General features: G+C 33.2%; 2 protein-coding genes across 2 annotated transcripts in view; both read left to right on the plus strand.

Moving 5' to 3' along the window:
• The first annotated feature begins 1,374 nt into the window (after positions 1 to 1,374).
• Positions 1,375 to 3,990, plus strand: LOC131841696 (uncharacterized). The gene has a single exon (XM_059190012.1). It carries the CDS (start codon positions 1,375 to 1,377, stop codon positions 3,988 to 3,990), a length of 2,616 nt encoding a protein of 871 aa, XP_059045995.1.
• Positions 3,991 to 19,750: 15,760 nt separating this feature from the next.
• The window catches only part of LOC131841688 (uncharacterized), a 62,755-nt gene continuing 56,238 nt past the window's right edge, over positions 19,751 to 26,267 (plus strand). The window contains exon 1 of the mRNA XM_059190001.1: positions 19,751 to 20,020. Within this exon, the coding sequence (XP_059045984.1) occupies positions 19,901 to 20,020 (120 nt within the window). The 5' untranslated portion in view covers positions 19,751 to 19,900. The remainder of the gene's footprint in view (positions 20,021 to 26,267) is intronic.

The raw sequence follows: 26,267 nt of genomic DNA on the forward strand, positions 1-26,267 counted from the left end.
ATTTTAATTTAAATGAAGATTATAGACTAATTTAACATTAATGTTTGTCAATCACTCAAATAAACACGTATTTCTTTCAATTCAAAATTTAATTTTCGATTTAAAAAAAAATAAATAAATAAATCCTAACTAAATCACTTAATTAATTGGGAGATTAAAAATAAAATAATGGCTCTACAGCCACCTATTAGACTCGTCAGTAGCGTCCGCCATAGGTGCAAAGGGACGAAGAAGCCATATTAAGATCGATGGTATAGGAGGTATGTCAACTGAGTCCGATATATCCCTAGTCGACATCACAATCAAGGGACGTTATAGTACGGAGTGGCATTCTTTAAAAAATGTTCGTTCTATTCCTAACCTGAACCTTGGTCCACAACATATTGATCGCGAGTTTGTTAAAGGTTTACATTATTTATCTGATTTGGTCGATTTTATATGTTATGAACATGCTAAACCGATGCTTTTAATTGGTATCGACAACTGGAACCTCACCCTGCCCACAGAGATCCGCCAGAGCTCTAAGTCTCAGCCTGTAGCCGGTCTCACCCCTCTTGGTTGGGTCCTTTTCGGTTTCAGCTCGAGTAAAACCAAACCAATCGAGTTCGTAAACCATACCATTTCCACAACTGTAAATCCGTCAAACAGCTATGAATCGTTGGAAAATCTCATAAAAGAACATTACAAACTAGATTCTATAGGCATTGTAGCTAAAGATTATCGCACCCCTACTGAGCAAAGAGCGTTAGATTTACTAGAGTCCACCACTACTCGTCTTCCTTCAGGGCGATTTGAAACAGGTCTCCTATGGCGAGACAACTTAAAAGATGTCCCCAATAATTATAAACTTGCCTTGTCCCGCTTTAAAAGCCTAGAACGAAAACTCATAGGTGATAACTCGCTTGCAGAATCATATAGGCAACAGATAAATGCCAACATTGTCAAGGGTTACGCAGAAATATGCACAGAACCTGCAGACCCCTCCAAAATCACTTGGTATCTGCCACATTTCGGCGTCGTACACCCACAAAAAAGAAACTTAGGGTTGTACACGACGCAGCAGCCACTTTTGAAGGTGTTAGCCTCAATTCTATGCTTTTAGCAGGTCCCGATTTACTGCAACCTCTGTTAGCAATCCTGATGCGTTTTCGTGAAGGCCGCATCGCTCTCAACGGCGATATTCGGGAAATGTTTCCCCAAATTAAAATCCGGAAGGAGGACAGAGACGCTCAACGTTTCCTGTGGCGTAATGAACCATCCCAACCGATTTTGGAATACAGGATGTCGTCGATGATTTTCGGTGCGGTCTCCAGTCCGTGCACAGCTCTCTACCTGAAAAATAAAAACGCATTAGATTATAAAAAAGAATTTCCGATGGTCGTAGATGCTGTAGTTAACAACCACTACATGGACGATTACCTGGGTAGCGTCGACTCTGCAGATGAAGCAGCTCGTCTCGTAGCTGATATTGTAGAAGTCCACTCTCGCGCAGGTTTCGAGATGAGAAATTGGGTTTCTAATTCTAAAGAAGCTCTTACCTTGATTCCTCGAGATCTATGTGCCACAAATATCTTAGAGGTAAATCTCGCAAACAATGCTCCAAACCATAAAATTCTCGGAGTGTCTTGGAACATCGTTGATGACTCTCTAGGCCTTTTGCGAAGTTTACCCCCTATCCATGAGTCTTCTAAGTGGACTAAGCGCCATGTCCTATCATTACTAATGCAAGTATATGACCCTCTAGGCTTTTTGGCTCCTATTGTCATAAGAGGTCGAATTCTTTTTCAACAAACCTGGAGGCTCGGTATCAACTGGGACGATCACTTACCATCCGAAATTCTATTAAAATGGAAACATTGGTTTGAGCACTTATCAAATCTCCGCCAAACTTCTATTCCACGCTGCTACACAACATGTGAGTGGACGGAAAAACAACTCCATGTCTTTGCTGATGCTAGCGAATACGCATACTCCTGTGTAGCGTATTGGCGTTTCATAACGCCCAACGATTGCAAAATAAGCCTTATTGGTGGAAAAGCGAGGTTAGCTCCTCTAAAGCCAGCCTCCATACCTAGATTAGAGCTCCAGGCAGCTCTGATCGCCGCTCGTTTTTGTAAATATTTAATAGAGGCTCATAAACATAAGCCTGTCAAAATTTTCCTTTGGTCAGATTCTTTGACAGTTCTCAAATGGCTTCGTAGCGATGCTCGCAATTTTAAAGTATTCGTTTCACATCGGGTTGGAGAAATTTTAGAACTCACAGACATTTCTTGTTGGAGATATGTTCCAACTCATCTGAATGTTGCTGACGACGCTACGAGGCCACAATCAAAATTCGAAATTTCACGATGGTTCTCCGGGCCACCCTTTCTATTACTCGGTCAAAATGAATGGCCTGAGGAACCTTCCACAAATGTGCGACTAGGCCCCGAAGAAATGAAATGTGATCGAGAGCTAGTTGCACTAACAACAGATAATTCTCCGGAACTATCCCCAGTAGTAGCTAATCACTGTCGTTTCAGTAATTGGTTACGTCTAGTTCGCGCTACAGCTACTGTTGCTCTCGCTGCTAGGTTTTTTATACATTTATTGTTTCGTAAGATAGGGAATAGGGTTGACGAAGCCCCTTCTCGACGGCTACAAGCCTCAGATCTAGTCGCATCAGAACTCCGCTTACTCTTGCGTTCCCAACTAGACTCCTTTGGAGAAGAACGTCGCCTTATTAAAGCCGAAAAGCCCTTGCCTTCTAGAAGTCGTTTGAGACGGCTAGCTGTCACCTTGGACGATTCCCAAATATTAAAATTAGCAGGGAGGACAAGAGCCTGTGCGGGTTCAATCACCACAAGTAACCCCATTGTGCTCGACGGCAAGCATCCCATCGTAAAACTTCTAATAAAACACCATCACAACAGAGCAGCACATGCGAACACAGAATTAATTGTCAACGAATTACGACAGAACTATTTCATCTTCGGTATACGTCCAGCCGTAAAGAAAGTCGCCAACGAATGCATGATGTGTCGCCTTCGTAAAAAGAACCCACCGACCCCACCGTTCGGTGATCTACCTGCAGAACGGATGGCTCATAGCGTACGCCCATTCTCCTTTGTTGGGCTAGATTATTTCGGGCCAGTTACTGTATCCATTGGCCGACGAACCGAAAAACGCTATGTGGCACTCTTCACTTGCCTGACAGTACGAGCCATCCACCTAGAAATTGTTGGCAGCTTATCCTCGGATGCGGCAATCATGGCTCTACGTCGCTTTATATCAAGGCGTGGATGCCCAATTAAAATTTACTCAGACAACGGGACAGCCTTCGTCGGAGCAAATAATATACTGAAGCAACTCTACCATGACGACGTAGTCAATGATGCTGCCAATAAAAGGATCCAGTGGCACTTCATTCCACCTGGGGCACCCTTTATGGGCGGATGCTGGGAGAGGTTGCTCCGAAGCGTAAAGACAGCCCTCTCTGCAACACCAAAAGAAAAATCACCACGAGAAGAGGTTCTACACACACTCCTCCTAGAAGCCGAAGCCTTAATAAATTCAAGGCCACTCACCCACGTCTCCGTAGACCCTAATGACGAAGAAAGTATAACGCCATTTCACTTTCTAATTGGTTGCTCCTCTCCCCACCAATCATTCGGAGAGATGGATGAACGCGACCTTATCCGTCGAGTAAATTGGAAAAAGGGCCTTCGTCTTGCTGACCACTTTTGGGCTAGATGGTTGACGGAATACCTCCCCACACTGATTCCGAGACGACCAGGAGAAAAACCAGAATTCAAAGTCGGAGACCCGGTTCTCATTGCCGACGGCAACCTTCCGCGCGGTTCATGGCCACGGGGCCGTATCTTTAAAACATTCCTCGGTCCCGACAAAACGATCCGTGTGGCAGAGGTCGCCACCAAAGGAGGTATCCTCAAGCGCCCAGCCCGAAAGTTGGTTCCTCTACTAGACCGCCAGCATGTCAGCTCAAACTAAACCGGTGCTCACACCGCGGGGCGCCATGTTGCTGACGTACTGGCCACATACTTTTATACTTCATATATTGTATTTTTCTAAAGAATTTTATTATATTATTTTGTATACAGAACTTTAATATCAAATAAACATTGTGACAGACAACAACACTTGCTATAAATATTATTACAGAAAAAAAATCTGAATCATATAAGCTTTATTACTGTAATGTGTGTTAGTTTGAATATTAATATAAAAACCTACCTTGTGTAATACAATTACAGCGATTCTGTTTTCTTTATTATCCCACTCTATATCGCAAAAATATTTGAAAACCGATTTCCGCGTAAACGAGAAAACAATGAATATTCCTAGAGGAATGACAGATTCAAATGTAATATTGTGTTTATTTTTAATTGTCACAGTATTTATGGCCAGACTTTAGGACAACAAAAGCGAAATATTATATTTTTTAAATTTACCCTCTAATAAACTTATATAAGGTTTATTTAACAGTAAAAATTATTTTGTTTTTTTTGTAGGAAATGAATGAATTTTTTTTTTAAATCATAAATGGACGTGCCATATGGGGGAGCTGGGTATCCCTGATATTGCTTACAAAGTCATTCCAACACTTAATTGTTGAAATGGAATTGTTTTAGAAATAATAAACGTTTTTCAGATTCATAATTTCAGTACATGACAAGATAAAATTTATAAAAAGAAAATAAGACTTAGGAGGAGTCTAATTTTATTTTTATATATTAAAATAATATACAGGAACATCTAATTTTCGCTGTAAGTAGTACTTACTCCGTCTTGATTTTTTGTTGGCCTGTAATTTCCACCCACGCTAACGCGAGAAATCTATACATACTGACTAATGACTATGTATACATATGTATATAATTTGTTTGTTTGTAAACAAATTTTATCTTTTACTGGAAACGGAACTATTGAACCGTTTATATAAATGGATTAAAATAAAGCTATCGTGAGTTATATTTATGTTTTCATTTCCGCGCTGCAATAGCTGGTAATCTATGAGTTTTATTATGTACCTACTTGTACTAAGAAATGGGAATACTAACTGGGGCAAGTGAGTTAACGTTATAAAAAATTACTATGTCCTTCTTCGCCCCAAATAGCTTGTGTATTCAAAATTTCAGTCGTGAAGACGCCAAATAATTCATATTTTAATTAACTTCTTATGGTTCACACTACAGTTATATGTTTAGCAATTATTTTAGCGTGTATTTTATATGATATTTACCTACGTCAATAGTTAACATTTCACTATTAGTTCTATTATAAATAGGGTTTGCTCTGTATTGATTCCATTGATTGAGCACGATTGAACCAGTTTTTTAATGCAATACATTTCGTTTGAGCAAAAACTAATTGATTTATTCCATATCATTCTATTTATACATTATTGTATTAAAGAAATATACGTCATTTACAACTGTTGTTACAACAACTTTACTTTAATCTTGTCTGCGCTAAGAATACACTTATTCATTAAAAAAACATTAAGTAAAATACTTCCTAACGTTCACCTTAGACATAGCTATAAATATTCACGAGATAAAACCATTTATCGCCCTTAGGACCGCAAGCTGACGCCTCTCGCGGCGGCCTGAATTTGAAAATGTAATTCCAATTCAAGGATAGTACCTACTGAATACGGACAGTGGATGCCTTCTCACTTCTTATCCTAGCTGGTACAATACCTTTGGATTAAATAAAATATACGATAAATCTAGTTAGCCAACTTCATAAAAATATTGTATACAAAATTTCAAACAGTATCCATTATTAATATATATAGTCAATCAAGTCTTGACATAATTATTGACTTGACAAAATAATTTTATTCAAAATAAGATTTTTGCCCTCCCGACGACGTTTCGACGAAGTTACATTTGCCGTGATCACGAGCCGTAGAGTAGTACAATGATGTAGGTGTCAGTGGTATTTTCAACTACCGTCACTAGATTGTCCAAAAAAAGATTATGTCACGCAGCACTTGCTGTACTCGAACACTTATTGAATATAATTACTTATAAAAATTTATAAAAAAACAAATAGCTATAAATGTAATACAAATACAAAATACAAACAATATGTACTAAACGCAAAAGTTTAAAAATCATATTATAGTATCGTACTTAGTTCCTGGTGTATAGATTTAGCCTGCCATAACTCGCAGGGGTCAATATTTTTAAATGTGTTTACTTATTATTGTTATACTATACTTATTTAAGTAGCGAACATTATAATTTTATCTTTAGGTTTACTATAATTTTATATGAATATATGAAGCTGACTGTACATGCCAGTTCAATTCATTCTAAATTATGGCATTGCGCGATTTATACCCAAATGACTACATATACCACTAACTTTACTCATCGAAAAAGTAAGAAAGCGTAGCCAAGAAATTGTATCGACGCAAAGGCGTTTGATAAATCGTTAAAGTAGTTTTTCCTGTTGTAAACATAAGTTCTATGAAACGAAGTTACCACGAAGTTTTATATTGAATATATCTTATTCTTTACATTTCGTCTTACGTTTACTGATCTACTTCAGTTCTTAGACACCAATATAGTAAATAGGTTTTTATAATCGTAATTTCGTTAGTATCGACGTTCTATAAAGTAAACGACATATTTTTTTTTCTAATACAGTATATTTTTACATATATTTTTTGTAGTATAGGGGACAAACGAGATTGTGACTCATCAATGGTAACTGATTACCGCCGTCTATGAGCACTCGCAACACCAGGGGAATTGCAAAGTGCGCTATCGACCTTTTAAGAAGGACTAAGCTCTTTTCTTGGAGTTTTCAATATCGTATCGGTGCTGAAATATGGAATGACAATCAAAAACCTGAATACCTGATGGTATGTGATAACCGTCGCCTATATATATATAAAGAGCATTACGATATTATCATATAATGCCCATGACACAGCTTATGGGGTGCCATTTCGCATGGCTAAGATATCATACCTGTATTCAATATTGAAATAGGTATTCACTATACAATTTAGGTAGGTATGTACCTAGTGTCAGTAGTAATATTTTAAATGGGAAAAGATGTCTGTTTGTCTTTTCAGAACTTGACAGCTGAACGGATTTTAATTTTTGCCGTGAAGATAGATGTATCACAAAGATAGATATATGCTAGCTTTTGCCTCGAAAAATACAGAAGTCGCAAGTAAGAGATAGTTAGGGGAAAAAAATTGCCGTGTTCAACATATAGCTGATGACGAAAATATTGGAATTTTATTTTGTGGGAAATTAACGGCTCGTTATGATCATGGTTATTCATTGATTCGGATATTATCTATCAGATTCAATAAATACATAACAAACACAAGAAATAAATATTCGTACACTATATAAAATTCTGTCTTTTAATAAGTAATCAATTTATACAGTGTATTATAATATTGTTAAAAACGCGAATGTTTGTATGTAACTTAACTTAACATACATCCTTGCGAAACGGAGGTGAGTCACTACTTACTACACTAAAGTAGTCAATGTAATTAGGTATATAAATGTTAAAATCGATAAACGCAAAATTTTCTCAGAATATATTGTTAAATATAGATGAACATATAGTTTAAAAAAACTTAGAAAATTATCTCCTAATTTAGTATTGTTTCCTCATTAATTTTAGCTATTGTTTATTAATTGATTAATAAAATAACAGATTCTACCTATTAACTGCCGTACGAAATCGCGAGCTTACCCCTGTGAGTATAATATCCCTGTGTTATTTGTATATTTAACTTGGTATATGACAGATTATTCAAGTATTAGTTATAATGTCGTAGAACAAGTTGGTTAATGAAGTTCAAGTAGCCACGTGGGAAATCTGTCAGCTCGGTCAGGTGAATATTTATTAAACGCAAAATATAGGGGAAAAGGTCACGGTTGAGGTTATATTTAAAATTTGCATCATTATATAGATCTTATAATAAGATGAGAAATATTTTGTCAATCCCAATCAAGGCTCCGGAAGAATTTAGAGAGTATTTTCGGAGAATTTCAAAGTCAGTAAAAGAAATTCAATTTACATTTTGGTATCATATACAATAGCAGCATCGTAGATTTATTTAACTAATTACAAATTTAAGCTTATTTCACTTTTATGTATAAGACCAGTTTAATTGACGTCTACTCTTTTTTTAAATAAGTGCTAGCCTATATTCGCCCTCGTTATAAAATATAATGCAGACACACTTTCGCATCTATAATATTAGTATTAGAAATTATATACATACATTTTCAAATAAGATAATTTGTAATTAAACTTCAAAAGTGCCAGGAACCTAATATTCAAACGTAGAGTAGCAGTATACGATATTTAAGGAAATCGACCTAAGCATCGCATGGACAGGAGATTGGAACATGTACCTCCATATAGTGGCGGACATTTTACGTCATTTTAACGTGCAGATAGAAATGTCAGATAAGACTAATAGCGTCTCAGCTCGCAAGAATTTATCATTTACGTACTTACATGAAGAACTCAAGAGGAAGAGCAAAGGATAGCATTTATACCCCTTTTTAATATGATCAAATAGTATATTTTTCTATTATATTTTCCTTTATAGTGTCGATTTGTATTCCTACGTATATTTTTATTTTATCTATGAACAGGTTTCGATAGTTCAGCTTATTAAAAAAATGTGAAAAGATTTGGCACAGAAATAAGTATCTTCTATTCAATATTGTAATTTACTAGCTTATAAAATAAGTTAGATAAATAAAAATTACAATTAATTAATTTTTATTTATGTTTATGTCAGCCATTCTATTATATCACTTTTTAGACAGACAAATTCACAACAATATGTCATATATGTGTACTTTTCATGTATACAAATCTATTATTATTATTAGATTCACCTCAATAATTCAGGATTTGGTTAATGTCACTGAAAATAAAAAAAATTAAAGGAAGTCGCGATTAGCCACAATAATATTAACAAAGAAAAGTAACATCAAAATATTTCTGTTCCCGGTCTGTTAATCACATTGTAGTTTAAGATTTCTTTGATGCGAGTTACGGAAGGTGAACATTAGGACGCGGGAACATTTTTGACCTTCTTTAAGTTGGTATGGGAAGGAACAAACGTTTCCGATACAGGGAACTCTACTTAAGATAAGATTGAAAAACTTCCGTAAGAGTTTTATGTCTTTTGGACTGAATATTTTTATGGACTCGCTTCTACTTTTCCAGAATTATTTGACATAAAATTATTGGAAAAATATTTGCAAAGTTATATTCATAACGCGTAATATTTTGGTAAAATAATGTGATTATCTAATTACGTGCACGAAGGGCGATTCATCTCGGATGATTTCATTACTCTCGGTATAAGTTGTAATCACTAGCTAAAGAAATATCTGGGGTTTTCTTATAACAAAGATCTAATTATGCGGGATTCCGGATACAAATAGAAATCGTGCCTAAAATATTGTTAGCTTGAGTTTGAAAAATGATGCATTGTCAGTAAAAACGTACGAGAACTGTATGGATTAATATAATGCTAAATAGAATTGAAAAAAGTCAACGATTCTCTAGTTTATTTACTTTTGATTTGGATCTACGAGATCCAAATCAAAAGTAAATAAACTAGAAATTATTATAAATAATTATTACAAATAAAGTTATTAACGTATCAAAAGATTTGAATGGATCAACAATGTATAATATTAATATTTATTCAGAATCACCATGAAGTTATTATTAATATATGTATTAAAATTGAAATCAATCAATAGTTAAATTTGAATAAGATATAATGATTATCAGTTATTGTATAATGATGATGATGATGATAAGGATAGCAGTTGTAATACTAAAGTAGTTGTAAGAGAACTTTTTATTTAAATTAGTATTGGTAAAGATTATTAATTGGGAGAGGATAAGTGCAATAATAAAATATGTAACAGTTCTATTATTTATGAACAGGTTTAAAACGGATGAGTGAATTTCTGGAATAAATTTCTCCGAATCAATATAAAGATAATGAAGGTATTAACTGGCTTATGCGCAGTTTCCCAAACCGATTAGTTGGCACAACGGGACATCCGTTTTCACAGCACGACGAGATGATGAAATCCGATAGCGATGCCTCAGTAGTTTTCGGTATAGACGAGACATCACTCCCTTATCTGTTTCATATTCTATTGGAAACAACTTTCATCCCTTGCGAAATGTGTCGCGTCGATCAGATTTTGTATATTCGTTATAGATAAGAGGATACCATTGTGACGGATGACTAAATGTTTATTACTGAGTATAGAAATAATGAGTATAAAACTCAGGACAATTAATAGTATCATGATGGCACTCTGCCGCGCCGTCTTAATACTATGATATGTTATACACATATGATATAGCAAAGTTTGTACTATAAATACAGGCCAACGGATAGATTTTATAAATATATATTTTTTTTTAATGTACATATATAGTTGTTTCTACAGAGTATTTTCTATATTATATCATATATAATATAATGTTATCTATGATTATATATAGAAAATACTTTGTAGAACAATCATGAATACATTTTATTTATTCTGTGAGATGGTGGTTATAGGCGGTATACTAAACTGCTAGACCAGCAGGGCCTTGAGTAATCGAGAATATTTGAGACATATGTATAATTGTAAGTATTATGATATGATTGACTTAAATACTGAAATGATTTCATCACATGATTAATATTATTGTTTGATAAGGTTTTACTTTATCGAGTTACATACTTGATTATACCTATAAATTATTTGTTTGACAGTGAAACAACATTTTGTAATAGTGGTTTTAAAAATGGAATAGATTCAATTATTTTCAATATAAGTATATTATATTGAAAATTTGTAAATGCGTCTGTCTACTGTACTTGTATATATGATTTCTGTACTTGTATGTACTGTATGTTGCAGTCACAGTTTTTTCCTGTTTAGGTTTTTCTATCAGATTGCTTTCCATGGGAATTTCTATCAATGTATATAAAGATCAAAACAAATAATGTAACCAATGCAGATAAGATAAATGTAGATACGAATCTACTTGTGATTGAAGTGGTTTACCTCACCACAATAGGTATGTAACAGAACAACTAATATACCAAATCAAAGCTCGAAATACTTAGGACTTATGTGAATAAATATATTATTCATCATGTACGGTCAGAGATAAAAGCCGGTATTTACGTATGTTGTAGCTCTTACTTTTTCTTGGGTTAAAAATAATATATTCTTGCATGACTTTGTCATACTAACAAACTAACTCTACTCTCGGCAAGTATGCGATATCCAAAAACCATACTTATATTATAAATCTGAAAGCATGTCAGTGTATCTGTTAGTTTGTTTACTTTCACGACCTAACGGCTGATCGGATCACACAAACATTGTAACATACATAAAAACGAATAAGGCTATGTTTTATCTTAAAAAGCATATGAAGTCGCGAGAACTAGGTTTATAATGACAAACTTACACTGTAAGTTAGGTATATATTTTTTGCTATTATTTAGTTATTATGTATGTTTATTACAGTTATTCTGTTGTATCACTTTTCTTACAAGTAGTATATAAATCTAGTATGTGCTTAATTTTCTAGTAATTATAGTCGTATGTGACTTATTTTTTACAAATATTATGAGTGATGTCACTGTGAACTCTGGATATATTATTATATACATACGTATAACACATTATTATATAAGTACATACAGATTCTATAATACAGAGTAGAGGGGCTTACCGAAGTTGACAAAACTCGGCTTTAACTCTCAGTTGATTTAGATACGTATCAATACTGTATTATTCTGAATTGAACTATCTAATAGCGAATTATTTGCAAGATTTGTGTTTAATATAATTATAAATTTATCTTTAACATAATTTAGTTATATGCTTCATAAAACAAGTGAGCACTGAAATAAAGCAGCGCTCATAATTCACGTCACGGTGTCTTGCGGTTTTAATCAAAGCCAAACTTTCTGAAGAGCGTTAATCTACTAATGTCGGGATAACAAACTTGTTCACCAGTTTGGGTCTCGCCTCGCACACAGTTCAATGCATAAGCACAAGTTTAGCATTTAGTATAATCTTAGATTTTGTAGGTACAACCTTTTGTTATAGTTAGAGGTATTACATTTTGATGGCAGACATGAGGTCTCTGTTATTATTATTATTATTCTTGGTATATTTTGTTTTCTCTTCTGTTTTTTTGCTGTGTTATTATTTATTTATTTCAGGCAACTAGGCCCATATCATCAATATCTTATAGACTAACATACATATGAAATAATATTTTAAAACTAATATATTGAGCTTGTCTGTGTGGTCACGGCACTGACGACGGCAATCTGCCACTGTAACGCCGATATACTACAGCCTTCGCCTAGGTTACTCTGGGTCCGTATATAATCAACAATGTCCTGCTCCTTAGTGGCGTAATGTAAACCGTACAGGTACATTGCCGTGGTCGGTGTAGCAGCATGTAGCAGGAAGTTGGGCCCAGTGAGGGCAGTGTCACAATGGCTCCTATTGACCCTCTTCGTGCACCTCTTCTTTTGTACCACGACGAAGCCATCATCGTCAATCCATCGTTATAATACGATATATTTTACAGAAACATAAAAACGTATATAATTTCTTAGATTTAAAAATATCGCGTGGCATCACGGGACATTTTTAAATGGTAATTTTTAATGGACCACATGGTAATGTCTGTGACGCTTTTCATGTATACAGTCGTCCAACAGATCAAATCAGATGATCAGTTAACTTATACTAGTGAAGACCCTCCAATAAAAAAAATTGTATCTCGAAAAGTGACGAGAGAGCCAATTGAAAAATTTAATTGTGAAACAAAGTTTTTAATGGCAACCACATTTGAACACACTTGTGACTTTTAAGTCGGGTTAGTAACCACTAGCCCACCCTGTTCTGGCCACGACCCAGACAGTTTCAGTAAATTAAAACAAACAGAAATGCGACTTGTGGTTTTATATACTTGAGATAGGATAAAAAGTTTTCTGTAACATTAAGCTACAATTATATTATTTACTTGTATGATAGAAACTAATATTAATAAACGTACTCGTACATATATTATGTATGGGAAAATAATAAACTATAGTTATTTTGTATACTGTACTGGTTAATCAGAAATGTATTTGTTATTCTAAACTTGTATTTGAATTTATAGTTATTGTATTGTACATTCTTGTTTATACTTCAATGTCTTGATAATCGTTCCTAACATATAACTCCGTATACCAAGGCTTTTTCTGTGTTTTCTTTATACCTATATACAGATAAAATAAAAGTACATACATACAGTTTTATATGTTGGTTACTCTATTATGATGTAACGTCTATATAGATTTGCATCAAATTTTGTAAATGGAGAGATATTATTATACTATTATTTTATTATGATTCATTAAGTATACCTACATATTAACTGTGGTTAAATGTCATTCACCCTCATTATATTTACCGCAATATTCAGAAATATTAGAAACAAATGAGTTGAAGTGAGTGCTCACGCATACTCTAAAGCGTATTTATTCGTGAAAGCCATCAGTTCTGTGATGAAAAGCTAGCGTGTACTAGTGCGGAGGGCTTATGCCTCGACTCGTTAACTAAAGACTGGCGGAAAATTAAGCTTCGAACCGACCCGCGAGCGCAAACGCCTCCATCATTGCCCATTAACCTCATAATAGGTTAAATATGGTAAGGAGCTCGCATTCGGGTATAATAGTGGCTATGACTACCTTTCTCAAATTTTCTTAGTACCTACTTGCACAAAATTTCTTAGTACTTGGACGTTAAACAGTGCAAGTCTTTTTAAAATTAAATAGTCGCGCGCCAATATTACAATGGACAAAGTTTTTAAAGATGTTTTGGTATAAAATAAGTACACTTTTTCATAATTATAGCACAGGACGACTACAACTTCAAACAAGATTTATATTTTAAGATGTACATTATAGAATTGTAACATAATAGAAATTTATAAATATAGAGTTACATATAAATAATACGTTGTGTATATGTGTACAGTTACCCATAAAAAGTTATATCGCCTAAATAGAGGAAGTTTGTTTGGTATTCCTTTAATTTTGGAGTTTTGCAACAACTACAGATAATAAAATATTCAAGAGCTTGTCTTGTACAAGTAAACGTACTCATATGCCTACTGTTGTAGAATCGACATACATAGTAATGCAATACAGAGTTAATACTCAGTTGACAGAGCAGCCTTATCCGGTAGCGCCAGAATATCTAGTGGTTTTCAGGTCACGTGCGAAATGCGATCATTCGAGTACAACAAGGCTCCCCACAGGGTATAGATACCATTGAAATATAAATTTAACAAACTCCTGCCAGTCATAAAAAGAGATGACACTGAGGATAACATAATAAACTCAATAGGATTAAGTATATTATCAAGCTGCCCGGTGCGCTTGACGTCTCACGAGAATGTTATTGTTTGACCTACTTAAAGGGAATACGGTTTGAAATTAAATTTTCCCGCTAAAATATTAGCCAATGACATTTGAAGTGCTAGTATTTTATTAATGTTTTATATAAAACTATTATTTTTAGTTTTTTTTATTGAAAATTAACTATTAGTGGCAAAGTTTAATCCACATTTGTAAAGTTTTCTTATAAATTGCTCATGACAGTTTCACACTTCAGCAACTTTAGAATTTAATTTATTACTGTACTTGGATCTATAAAATTTACTCTTACTATTTATATATTTTTACTCTCTTTGACTTTTTCGATATAGATAGGTAGGTAAGTATATTATTGCTGCCATTAGATATACTATACATTAGATAAATATATATCTCTTTTTTTATTTAACGTGTAAAAATAAGACATCAAATCAATATACAATCTTTGGAATAAATTTAGGTTGCACTTCTACTTGGCACCTTTAATTACTTCTACATATATACAATACGATGATAACATCTTGTTTTCCTTTTATCATTTGTTACTTTTCTTTTATGTGCATATTGTCCATTATAATATATGTAGATGCACATGTCATTATAAGACATGTGTGATGTTATCTCGTATAGTAAAAGCCTTTGTTTGCGATCGGCCAAGTTAGTTAACAGTTATGAGTGGGTGTAAGCATAATTCCGGATATACGTTCGATCACTGATAATTTCCATTCATTAATTTATAATTGAATTTGACATCACCTTGATGACAGTTCTAAATAAATGGACCTTTTGATTATGCAGGACCAAAAATGGGTTTTACAACAGAAAACCGAATTTCAGCATCCGTATCAAATTCAAAACTATCTAAGTTTCTTTTTATAAATATAATTTATGTTTACATAAAAACATATACTTAATTGATATATATTTTTATATGATGAAATTATTTTCTTCATATACGCAGTTATTTAATAAACTAATGTGATTAAATACTAACTAATGATTAGTTTTAATTCAATAACTAATAACTAATGATTAGTTTTACAAAACCGTTTCATTTCATTCCAGAAATAACGAAAATTATTTACATATATTTGGACAATTGACATAGGGCAGATGTTAATATATATAAGTGCGAACACCCTTATCTGCTCCGTAAAGGTTCTCACAGGAGGATAGTTAGATAATTAAATCTATACTTTTTATTAACAATATAAAGAGAGTATACAAACAGGAACATATGCATAATAATATAATGAAGTTGGTTTACTGATTGCATAGCTTGAATAAATGAAATTACAGTATACCTATAATAGAATTTTCTGGAGCACGCACGGTTTTGTGTTTTTCCGGTCTTAATCATTTTCTATTCTGGGTCAGGAGAACTCGGGTGGACTAGTGACGTATTTGCACATGTTAAATTCACGCCCAAGTCAAAGGTACGTCGAGGTTAACGAGACACACCTCACTACTTGCAACCGCTGTGCAAACCACTTTTCTGTTAAGTATTTTATATTACACATATTGAACTTGAATCTCTTTTACATCCTCTTCAGTCACACCACATAAAGAGTGAAAACTTATTTGCCAGTGCCCATTCTGAACTGATATACATATGTAACCGTTGCCGTCGATACCTCGCAGTGGTGAAGTTAATATTGCGTATTGTTGAAATGTACACTTGGTATATACTCGTCATTACTCGTATTTAATTATTTGAGCTGTCATGCTCATATTTCTTTAATATCGTATAATGAAAGCTATTAGTGGTGAGATGTAAATACAAAAAATATATGTATATTAAAATTAATTTAATATATATTTATTTTTTGTGTGCTACTAGTAACTGTATTATCCAACTAGGACGAATTTGTGTATTTTATTTTACTTGCTCATTCTGTTCACTGAGGTTTGGTTTGAAAATGAATTACAATAAAGTCATGTAATGGAACTACAGCGCGATATTGGTGTACAAGTTGTAACAAAGTATGTAAGTAATGTACAGATTAGCCACGTGGTCTCTACACGGACAAACCATATAATACGACACACCAAATGAACTGTACGGAAGCTTTCAACCCCATTTGGTGAGCTCACAAATCCTAGACGAAAAACATTACTGCCTAACGTCGGTAACGTCCGCTTTCGAAACTTGCTTGTTCATTTTATTTTATTTTACTTACGTGCTGTATTTACTTTCTGCCGACATTATAAGAATTTCGGTATAACTTTCAACTGAGGTAGACTTTGAAAAAAGTTCTCTGCGTGGGTACGTCAGTCTACTTTACAATCAGCCGCCAAACACCTTGCTTTGATTGGTTACCACTCACCATCAGGTGCGTTGTCAGTCATCAGCTTATTTGCTATTTTTACATAAAAAAAATATATTTTTTATCTTTATTTCTAATTGTATTTTATGTACGAAAATTAATTCGTTTTACTCAAGATATTAGTAAAGTTTGACACAATGTCGCAATGATATTTTTGACCAGTCCAAATATTTTTACACAATTATTATATATGTATATGTACTTTGTGTATGAGGTGTATAATATATAGTTAGTGTTTATATTTTATTATTAAGACTCTTATTCATTAAAGGTATAACTGCTCACAAACAGAGCTCAACTATTATGGATCTATTTTTTGCAGTTTATAATTGAAAACTGTTACTCATCTGAAATTTTTAGATATAATTAAATTCTTATTCAACTAGTACGTTTAGTTTATAATAAACTAGCTACTTGCCCCAGCTTCGCCCAGATGTACATGTATTATACCTTACCGTACCTTTTTCTAGAATCACTCTATATATTTAAAAAAACCGTTTCAAAATCCGTTGCGTATTTTTAAAGATTTAAGCATACATAGGGACGGACAGACAGCGATAGCGACTTTATTTTATACTATGTAATGTTATGTAATGGTTTAAAAAAATTACTCTTGCGACTTAGTATCAGAATTTCAGTGACAATAAAAATTGCCGTAAGGTTATATAAGCGCACAGCGAAAACTAAATATGAGGACTAAAAATAAGGTGAGCACCTTACGAGCAACGTCTGAAAGAGCTATCAAATTTTAAACACAATTAAATAATTTTATGAGTAATTCTGTGTGATCATTCAAATAACAACTCCATTGCATCTCAAGTCTCAAACAGAAGATTATATCAAATCATCTCGTTCTCTTTTGCAACAGTCGGTACAATCTGTTTCAAAATGGTACATTCTCATATGATAGATTGCCTAATTGCTTTAGAAAAATGTCCATTCAAATCTTAGCTTCTGATTTATCTATTGTATATAATGTTATTAAGTATAGCGTATTTATAAATTAATAAAATATACTTACAAAAAATATTAGCAATACACTATACATACGATACATACATATACGATACAAACCTAATGACTCATTTATAAATATATAGGTCCTTATTTTTACATTACAAATTTTTATATAGGTATTACACATTTATATACATAATGCTTATAATTAAATAATATCGTATATGCTATTACTATCAACAAATGTTTGTCATGGCTTAATAAAAAAAGTCAAGTGTATATTGATCCTATACCAAAACTACTATGTTTTTAAAATCACTGACATACCCGGTTTCTAGTAGTTATGCGTATATTATAAGATTATAAAACACTGCCGTTGAAAACCTGCTCAATTTCAAAATTATTATATATTTAGGTTTATACCTACAGCTGTAGTATAATTCAACTAGACGTCCTGAATATAATATCTTATTGATGGTCAAAGCCATGAGCCTGAGAGCCTTAGGGATTTGTATATATCGTTTGTCAGTGGCCAGGGCAGGCCATTGCCATACACAATGGCCACTCTCGGGACATGCGTATTTCTGTTGCCATAGTTCTGTCTATCGATGATATTACAAGATAAAGATTGCATACTGATTTTAAATTAAGAAATTAATATAAATTCTGCTTCTTTGGGTAATACAAACACTTAGAACTAATGCCCATCGTGCACACTCCCAGCTCTTTTTTATTACCTTTTCCTACTCACACCATCTTTAAAGACCAACAACTTACCTGCAGTGAGTGTAATATGTGTTCTGATGGGCGGTCTTAATTACTTACGATCAGGTGTGCGGGAAACGCGTTTGCCCTTTACACTATAAAAAAGCTGAAATTTAATTTAATTTAATTTTGTGATTTATTTATTTATTTCAGGTAATGTTTTTTACATTGTATGATAAATGTACGAGTACACACAATCGGATATAAATAGAATAATAACGCAAGAGAATGAAATTAGGTAAAATAGCCTATCGCGACAAATTCACCAGGCCTGAAGTGCGCTAGTGTTCTTGAAAGACCACGTGGAGAGGTCGATACCTTATAGGCTACATTGAGGAATGAACAATGAGGAAGCATTCCCTTGAGGAGAAGTGAATGTTCCCTAATATTTAAATGCTAAATTCTTCTCATTTTAATGACGATTAGATATGTGTGAACCCTGGTGTTTAATTATGCGTGTATTATATCACTATTTGTAGGAATACCAAAAAAAACCTTAAAAAAAATACCTTGAATATTTAATTTTTTTTTTTTATTAATTAAATTTATCAGTCTAAATCAAAAAACAATTTTACATAATAACAATGGGATATTTATACAACAAATGTGAAACTTAATATTTTGTTGTTAAAAAATATGTTATTCCCGAATACAGAACAGAGTCAATGTTTATGTATATGTTGTACAAAGGATAAGTATTTAAGTCTATAGAAGGAAATATCAGAGGACCCATATCATTTTTGCAAGTGATTGGCGGACGCGAAAAAGGCGTTCGCAAATGATGACCCTCATCATTTCTAGTTGCCTCCCATCTTTCTGGATCTCTTGTGATGATACAAAAACTCTCAACTTAGTAACCACATTCAATTGAAACGCCTACACTTACGTAAATAGAAAAGTAATATTAATGATCTACATATGTCTGAGTTTGTTTTAGATGATGTTATTAATTAATTTACATTATCATATATTTTAATAATACTATACAACAACAATAAACGAAGTATAAACTAATTTAAGATACTTTTAGATTCAAATTACAAAAACGGTACCAAACTATTAAATTAGAAAACAAACTTATTTTTGTTTTAAAGAAACACAAAGTAATTTTACATTTATATACATTATTTGAAAAAGTAATAAAAGCTTTTCCTTGTTACAGATAACATTTCCTCGTCATACAAATATTCTATAATAGGTTACATGAAGCTCCTTCTATCCCAGTTCGTCTATTAATACAAAACACCACCGTAAATTAGTGCCTCTAGTTTAGAAGACAAAAAAGCCAAATAACATAATATAAGTGTCGTAGTGCCAATGTTGAAGAAGTGTTGATTAATAATAAGTATAAAAAACAATAGTGAAAATGCTGCCAGTGCCGCAGGATCGTTTGTCTGGGAGACGAAGCAGTTCCATCGTCAGTCGTACTCTCCTTGGTCGGCGGGCTTCCGTTTACGTTACTGGCAATCAACAGGACCCTGCAAAGGTTAGTATTTTTATATGACAAATATTATTTTTCTAATTAAGCTCGTTCATATACTGGTAATATTTTTTTAAAGTACGTTTTCACTTTATACACACCATAATATTAAGAATGATCAAAATAATATCAGGCGATATTAATGAAATTTTACGTAATTAGTTAATATATGTACATACATACATAAATCTTAATAAACATACTACAATATGAAATTGTATAATGTTCTCAATAACATCTGTTGTAGTTAAGTTAAAGGTACAATTTTTTTTTATATCATGCAATCAGTCGTCCAGACTATAAGTAGATTTGTTGACTATCTGATATCGTGAGAGGTGATTCTCCATTGAGAATGCCTCAGATATTCCAGCTTATGCCAGGTTGTTGAAGTCTGGTATTTTACGTCTCTTAAGACGTGCCATATAATTAGGCAACGTCAGTTAAACAGCAAGTTTATTTGGATGTCTGTCCAGCTTGATTTTATATTTTTTTATTGTTTGAGAGATTTCCTCCTTGACAGAGTTGATCCCCAGGTGGTGATGAACCTCCGAGTTACGAATAAACCAGGGTGCGTTACAGGTTTGCATGTAGTTTTGAGCTCTTTGAATTTTGTTGATGTTGGTAACACTTGCAGAACCCCACAGCTGGAGCTCATACGTCCAGATTGGCTTAAGGATTGTCTTGTATATGAATAGCTTATTGTCAGTAGACAGCTTTGAGTTTCTTCCAAGCAGCCATTGCATTTCTCTATATTTGATATTAATCTCATCTCTTTTAGCTTGGATGTGCTTAGACCAAGTGAGTCGACGATCAAGATGCATACCCAGGTATTTCACAGTTTCACTAGTGGGAAGTGTGCTCGAACCCATCATCACGGATGTAGTTGCCTTTTCTAAGGGTGAAAGTTATGTGAACTGATTTTGAGGCGCTGAATTTAATTTTCCATTGCTTTAACCACAGACCAATCTTTGTGAGAGCATTTTGTAACAGATCTGTAGCCTCCACTTGATTTTTACTACAAGCTAAGATGGCTGTATCATCTGCAAAGGAGGCTACGATTGTTCCCTGTGTTTCCGGAATATCTGCTGTGAAGATACTATATAGTAGTGGACCAAGTACGGAGCCTTGTGGCACCCCAGCCAGAACTTCGTAAAATGCCGAGGTGTACTCTCTCCTTTACTTGGAAGATACTTTCTCTGAGATAAGACTCCATTAGCCTATATAGATTATATGGGAGGAGGTTCTTGATTTTATAGAGTAAGCCTTCATGCCAAACTTTATCGAATGCTTGCTGTACATCTATAAATGCTGCGGAGCAATACTCTTTACGCTCAAACGCATCTCGAACAACCTTACACACTCTATGAACAAATTTAATATTGTAATATTTTTTATATATATAATAGGTAACTTTTGACGTGAAGCGGTATATAATTTAGTGGTGTTTGATATAATTAAAACTTCGCTGTCATAGTCGTTGTAACAGTTTAAACAAGATATAGAGAATAGCCTTCCAGCAGTGTTTCCAGGAAATATCTGATAAGTGCGGCCGAGCCAAATCAACTCAATACACGGTCCAACTAACCTCAGAGATGCGGGAAATGTGTTAGAATATTTTTTGCCATGAAGGAATGTCAAAAGATCTGTTTTTCCATCCCTAAATCCCCAACGAGTCTTCTATTTGGCTTATATTTATTTTACAAAGAAATTTATCTATTTAATTTGTTTATTTCAAGCACCGCTTGGCACCGACCGTGAACTAATCTCCAGGTCTTAGTAATAGTAATATAATACAAATTTTAAAATGAACTCCTTATTAATTTTCTCAAGAGATATAGAATTCTTCAAGGAGAACATTAAATTTATTATTTTTATATTTCGTGTTTTATACATGTAAACTATATACTTAATCGAATTTTAACCCGAATAAATGCATAGTAAATATAGATTAATTCTCTCGACTTTTCGACTAGGTTCCACTTGCAGTGACCACGAGCTGATTGCAGTACAGCTATGTCAATATCTACTACCGTCGCTAGATTGGAACTTTGTTTAAACTTATTTATCAGTGTATTCCACGCAGAAGTTTATATTCCATACAGTAGTTATCATTTACGATTCAAGACCCGATTTAATAATGCATAAATAAACCATAAAATGGTCTCTTGCGACGCAATAATCATTTAAAATATGGTTTAATATTTAAATAGAAAATCGTTCATCCATTTGGTACCAATATATATTCTTTTATCAGTTGTATCTCTTATTTGTTATATTATGTAGGTTTATAAACAGTACTCGGTATTTTGTTTCTTACTTAAATTGATACACTGAACCAAAAAATAACTGTGTTACCCAGAAATAAAAAAAAACCCTTCTATTTCCATGAGTGAATTGTAATTTCCACGCCCGTCGTATACTGTCAACCTGATTAACAGGTAAATGCAGATTTTAGAAATCGACCAAACTAAAGTTATTCGCAAAGTAAGTAACTATTAGGTATATCATTATTTTTGAAACTGTTACGTTTGAAAAAGTAAAATACGATCGTAAAGTTAAAAAGTACAAAGACAACACTATAGTTTTTAGGAATTGCAACATGCATCTCTAATCAACCGATTTGATATTTTTTTTATTATTTGAAAGTTATATGATGAAATTTATATGGCATATGAATTAAATAGTAATTTAAAAGATTTAATTTATATTTCGGTCCCTTGATACTAATTAATAATGGCTTAATGCAATAAATAACTAAAACTCACGCAAATAGTTACAATGAAATGTAAATTAATATGCTAAACATAGTTCACTAACACAACTAGCTGATGGCTGTACCATTAGTATGTTTTGCAATGAGTCTATTTTATAACCTCTAGTTTCACACAAAAAACGATAAAGTATTTATATCTACTACTGAACCTGGGTCCATTCCTACTTTTATTGTAATATGCGTATGTCTTAGTAATAAGTATATACATGGTTTTCCATTTTATCTATTTCTTCTTCTAACATGTATATACATATAGGAAAAACATAATTAATAGAATTGTTTTCCGCATAGTTACTAAGACTATTTTATAGAAGTTTGTACTCGAACCTAACGCTACAAACACTGAATTTTTTGTCAATTCCAAGCTATAGTAGAACTGTTTCTACTAACACCAATGGACGGGTATATTTTTATAGGCTGGTCAAACTGATGACTACAATCTCTCGGGTAACGTTAAAACAAATCGGCAGTTTTGTCTTCCCAAGAATTGTATTTTTTGTGTCGCCTTGTACATTTGTTGTTCATATATATCTAGTTGTACTACATAGAATTTGAAAAGACTGCAATTCATAAACACCTGCAAATAAAGAATTTTCCAGATTTTTATCCCAGATTGGGAACCATTCTAACATGTGACTACAAACTGAAAAACTACATGCATACTTTGTGCCATATGATAGTATAACAAGTCATGACAAAGTTAAGTAACCTATAACTAGACTAGCCTTGTACAAAGTCTTCGCTGGACAATTACTATGATAATGAAGGAAGCGAAGAGCGCTACTTATTTATAATTTTACAGACAACTAATTTTAGTCTATTTACTTTTATTTTATCCTATAGTAAAAAGCAATTAATTCAAACTAAAACAAAAATCTTGAGTAGTATTCGTTTATTTATGATAATTTGAAACTAACTCGTTACTTTATTCACATACGCGTGCATTTAAAAGGTAGGGTACCGTAGTTTTATCCTTTTAAACAGTGTGAAATCACAGCTCCGAAATGAGATCGAATGAATTATTTATACTGTCGATAGCTCGAGAGTTTCTCCAGCGATCAGGTTACCGAAGTCAGTTGGTAACAGCTGAGCGGAATTTGCATTATAAATCGTCGATAACATTCGGCAAATTGGTCTATTCAGACACGAGTGGATTAGGATGAGACGTTTTCAATTTGTATAACTAATAAATAAATGATGACACGTACATGGGGTAAGTACTCTATTTAATGCCTAATATAATTAATTGAGCACTACTTAATAAAATTAATGTAAAATAATGTTTACAGAATTCTTAATTAGAGTAAAGATAAATATGCAAATAAGGGTTACACCGAACAGCTCCCAGACGTAAAATTATTTACGGAACATTAACATTAGCAAATATTGTACAAAAAGATTACTTGTGAGATATTGTAGTCTATCAAATATTGTACATGCAATAAAACCTTTTAATAAAACTTTTTAAATTCATGTGAAATCAGCTAAAATGTTTATGTTTATATCGTAAAGATGCACGATACTTATATTGCATCTTATTATCCTATTTTATTCAAAAATCTTTAGCTATTTATGCATCATTGGCCGCTTGTAGATATTATGAGACAACTATAACAATAGTCAAGATGTTTCAATATGCAGTTACAATTTATTTGGCATCTTTCCACTAGAAATAATATCATTATGGCGTACTACAAAAAACTTGGTTTATGATTCTTACTGAATGATAGTGTTTATAAATGTAGTAAACATTTAACGATTTATTTCCGTCTCTCATAAAGTGTTTGGGTAGAGATAGACAGTGCACTGTTCTTTCATATGAATACGAAAATATTGATGTTCAAATATTTTTAGACTTTAATGACTAAATTGCATTAGTTTCATGTAGTTTAAAACATTATATCTTATTTCATAGCAAGTCAAACATTAATATGCATCAGAAGTGAGTCCAATCAAACCAGATATATTATTAAATATCTATTTATAATTTGCAAGGGTACATTTGTGATCCGCCATTATGTACACAACCGGAGCAAGAGAGTGATAGCACTGGCTGTCTTATTTCCCATAATATGTCTAATTTTAAATCTTAAAGAAATCGACTGCATTGCAAATCAATTATGCGATGCCATTTCAGAGGGCTAAGATATGATACTGTTACGTCCTGGATAGCCAATGAAACTAGTGGACTCTATTAATAGGTTTAATATAAAAACTGTTATGAACAAAGGACAGATTCAGATAAATTTTAGAATGGAGGGATTATTTGTAAGCCGGTAAGTGTCGATGCCGGTCGGACAAGAAGTGCCGGTGTCCGCCACCGGCCGCAGTTGCCGATGCGCAGCACCGCCCCCGCAGCCCGCGGAGCGGTGCGTTGAGTGCGTAGACGGATACCACTTATCCTGTAATTTTACTACCTAATCACACCCCATTGCTGAAACAGCTTGTACAAAGCAAAATGCTTAACGGCACTGACGTGGGGACGCAGACTTTTAATAATCTACCGCGATAAAAAAAATTATATTAATATACAGAACAGGTGTACAATATCATGTGAGAAAAAAAATATTTACGTAATAAATACCAGTAATTTCAACAACAACCAAGCTGAGGAAAAAAATCTTCAATGCAAATATCGTCCTATCTTCTAAACATGGGGCTTTTGAAAGAAAATAATGCGGATGTCGTTTATATGCCTCATTTCACGGCTTCATATGACTCTTTTCTTCCATTCATCTTGCGAATAGTAATCTTAGTTATACTCACAGCCTCGGCTAAATTAAAAACAAGATTTTTGCATTCATCAAATTATTGTTATTGTTATTTTTAATACTTCTTGTGAATTATTCTTTTATATATACATGCTCTTACAAAAGTATGTATTTATTATTATTATTAATCTCTCTAATAAATTTCGCTTACTTTGTGTATCATACATACTTTTCTTTTTGTTATTTCCAATTTATGTAGGTACAACTTGCTTGACTATGATTACCGCTGGATGTTTTTGTGACCTGAATATTCAGTGATAAATATGTTTGTAAGTCTCAAGGTGTTGCTGAAAAGATAATGTAACTTTTACAAGCAAATTTCGTCCTTTCAGAAATATATAGGTAACGTTGTAAGATTATCCTTAAAAGCGAGCTTTTCTTACAAGAATTTTAAGACAGATTGATATTTCGTCCAAATTTGCTATGAATTTGTTGTTTGACTTCGTTTAATGCAATAGTCCTCTTTTAAAATATGCATAAGGCGGATAGACTATTATAAGCTTTGTAATTGACCATTCAAGGAGTTGCCTTCCAAGGTCCTCCCACCTTATTTTTAATAATTGACCTTGCTAAAACCATTGTGTTTCATGGGCCACCAACCTTATGTGTAACATAAAGTAACTTTGATTTGCCTGGAAACATATAAAATAATAGAAATGACAAATAGGATAAACAAGTTCTCAGTCACATTTCCATCCAACCTGTCTGA

The sequence above is a fragment of the Achroia grisella genome, unplaced genomic scaffold (assembly GCF_030625045.1).
Source record: "Achroia grisella isolate CSIRO2021 unplaced genomic scaffold, CSIRO_AGI_Agris_v1 utg18712, whole genome shotgun sequence".
NCBI lineage: Eukaryota > Metazoa > Arthropoda > Insecta > Lepidoptera > Pyralidae > Achroia > Achroia grisella.

What these genes read in the sequence shown, in the direction of transcription:
- LOC131841696 (XM_059190012.1), top strand. Translation starts at nt 1,375, where the DNA reads ATGGTCGTAGATGCTGTAGTTAACAACCACTACATGGACGATTACCTG.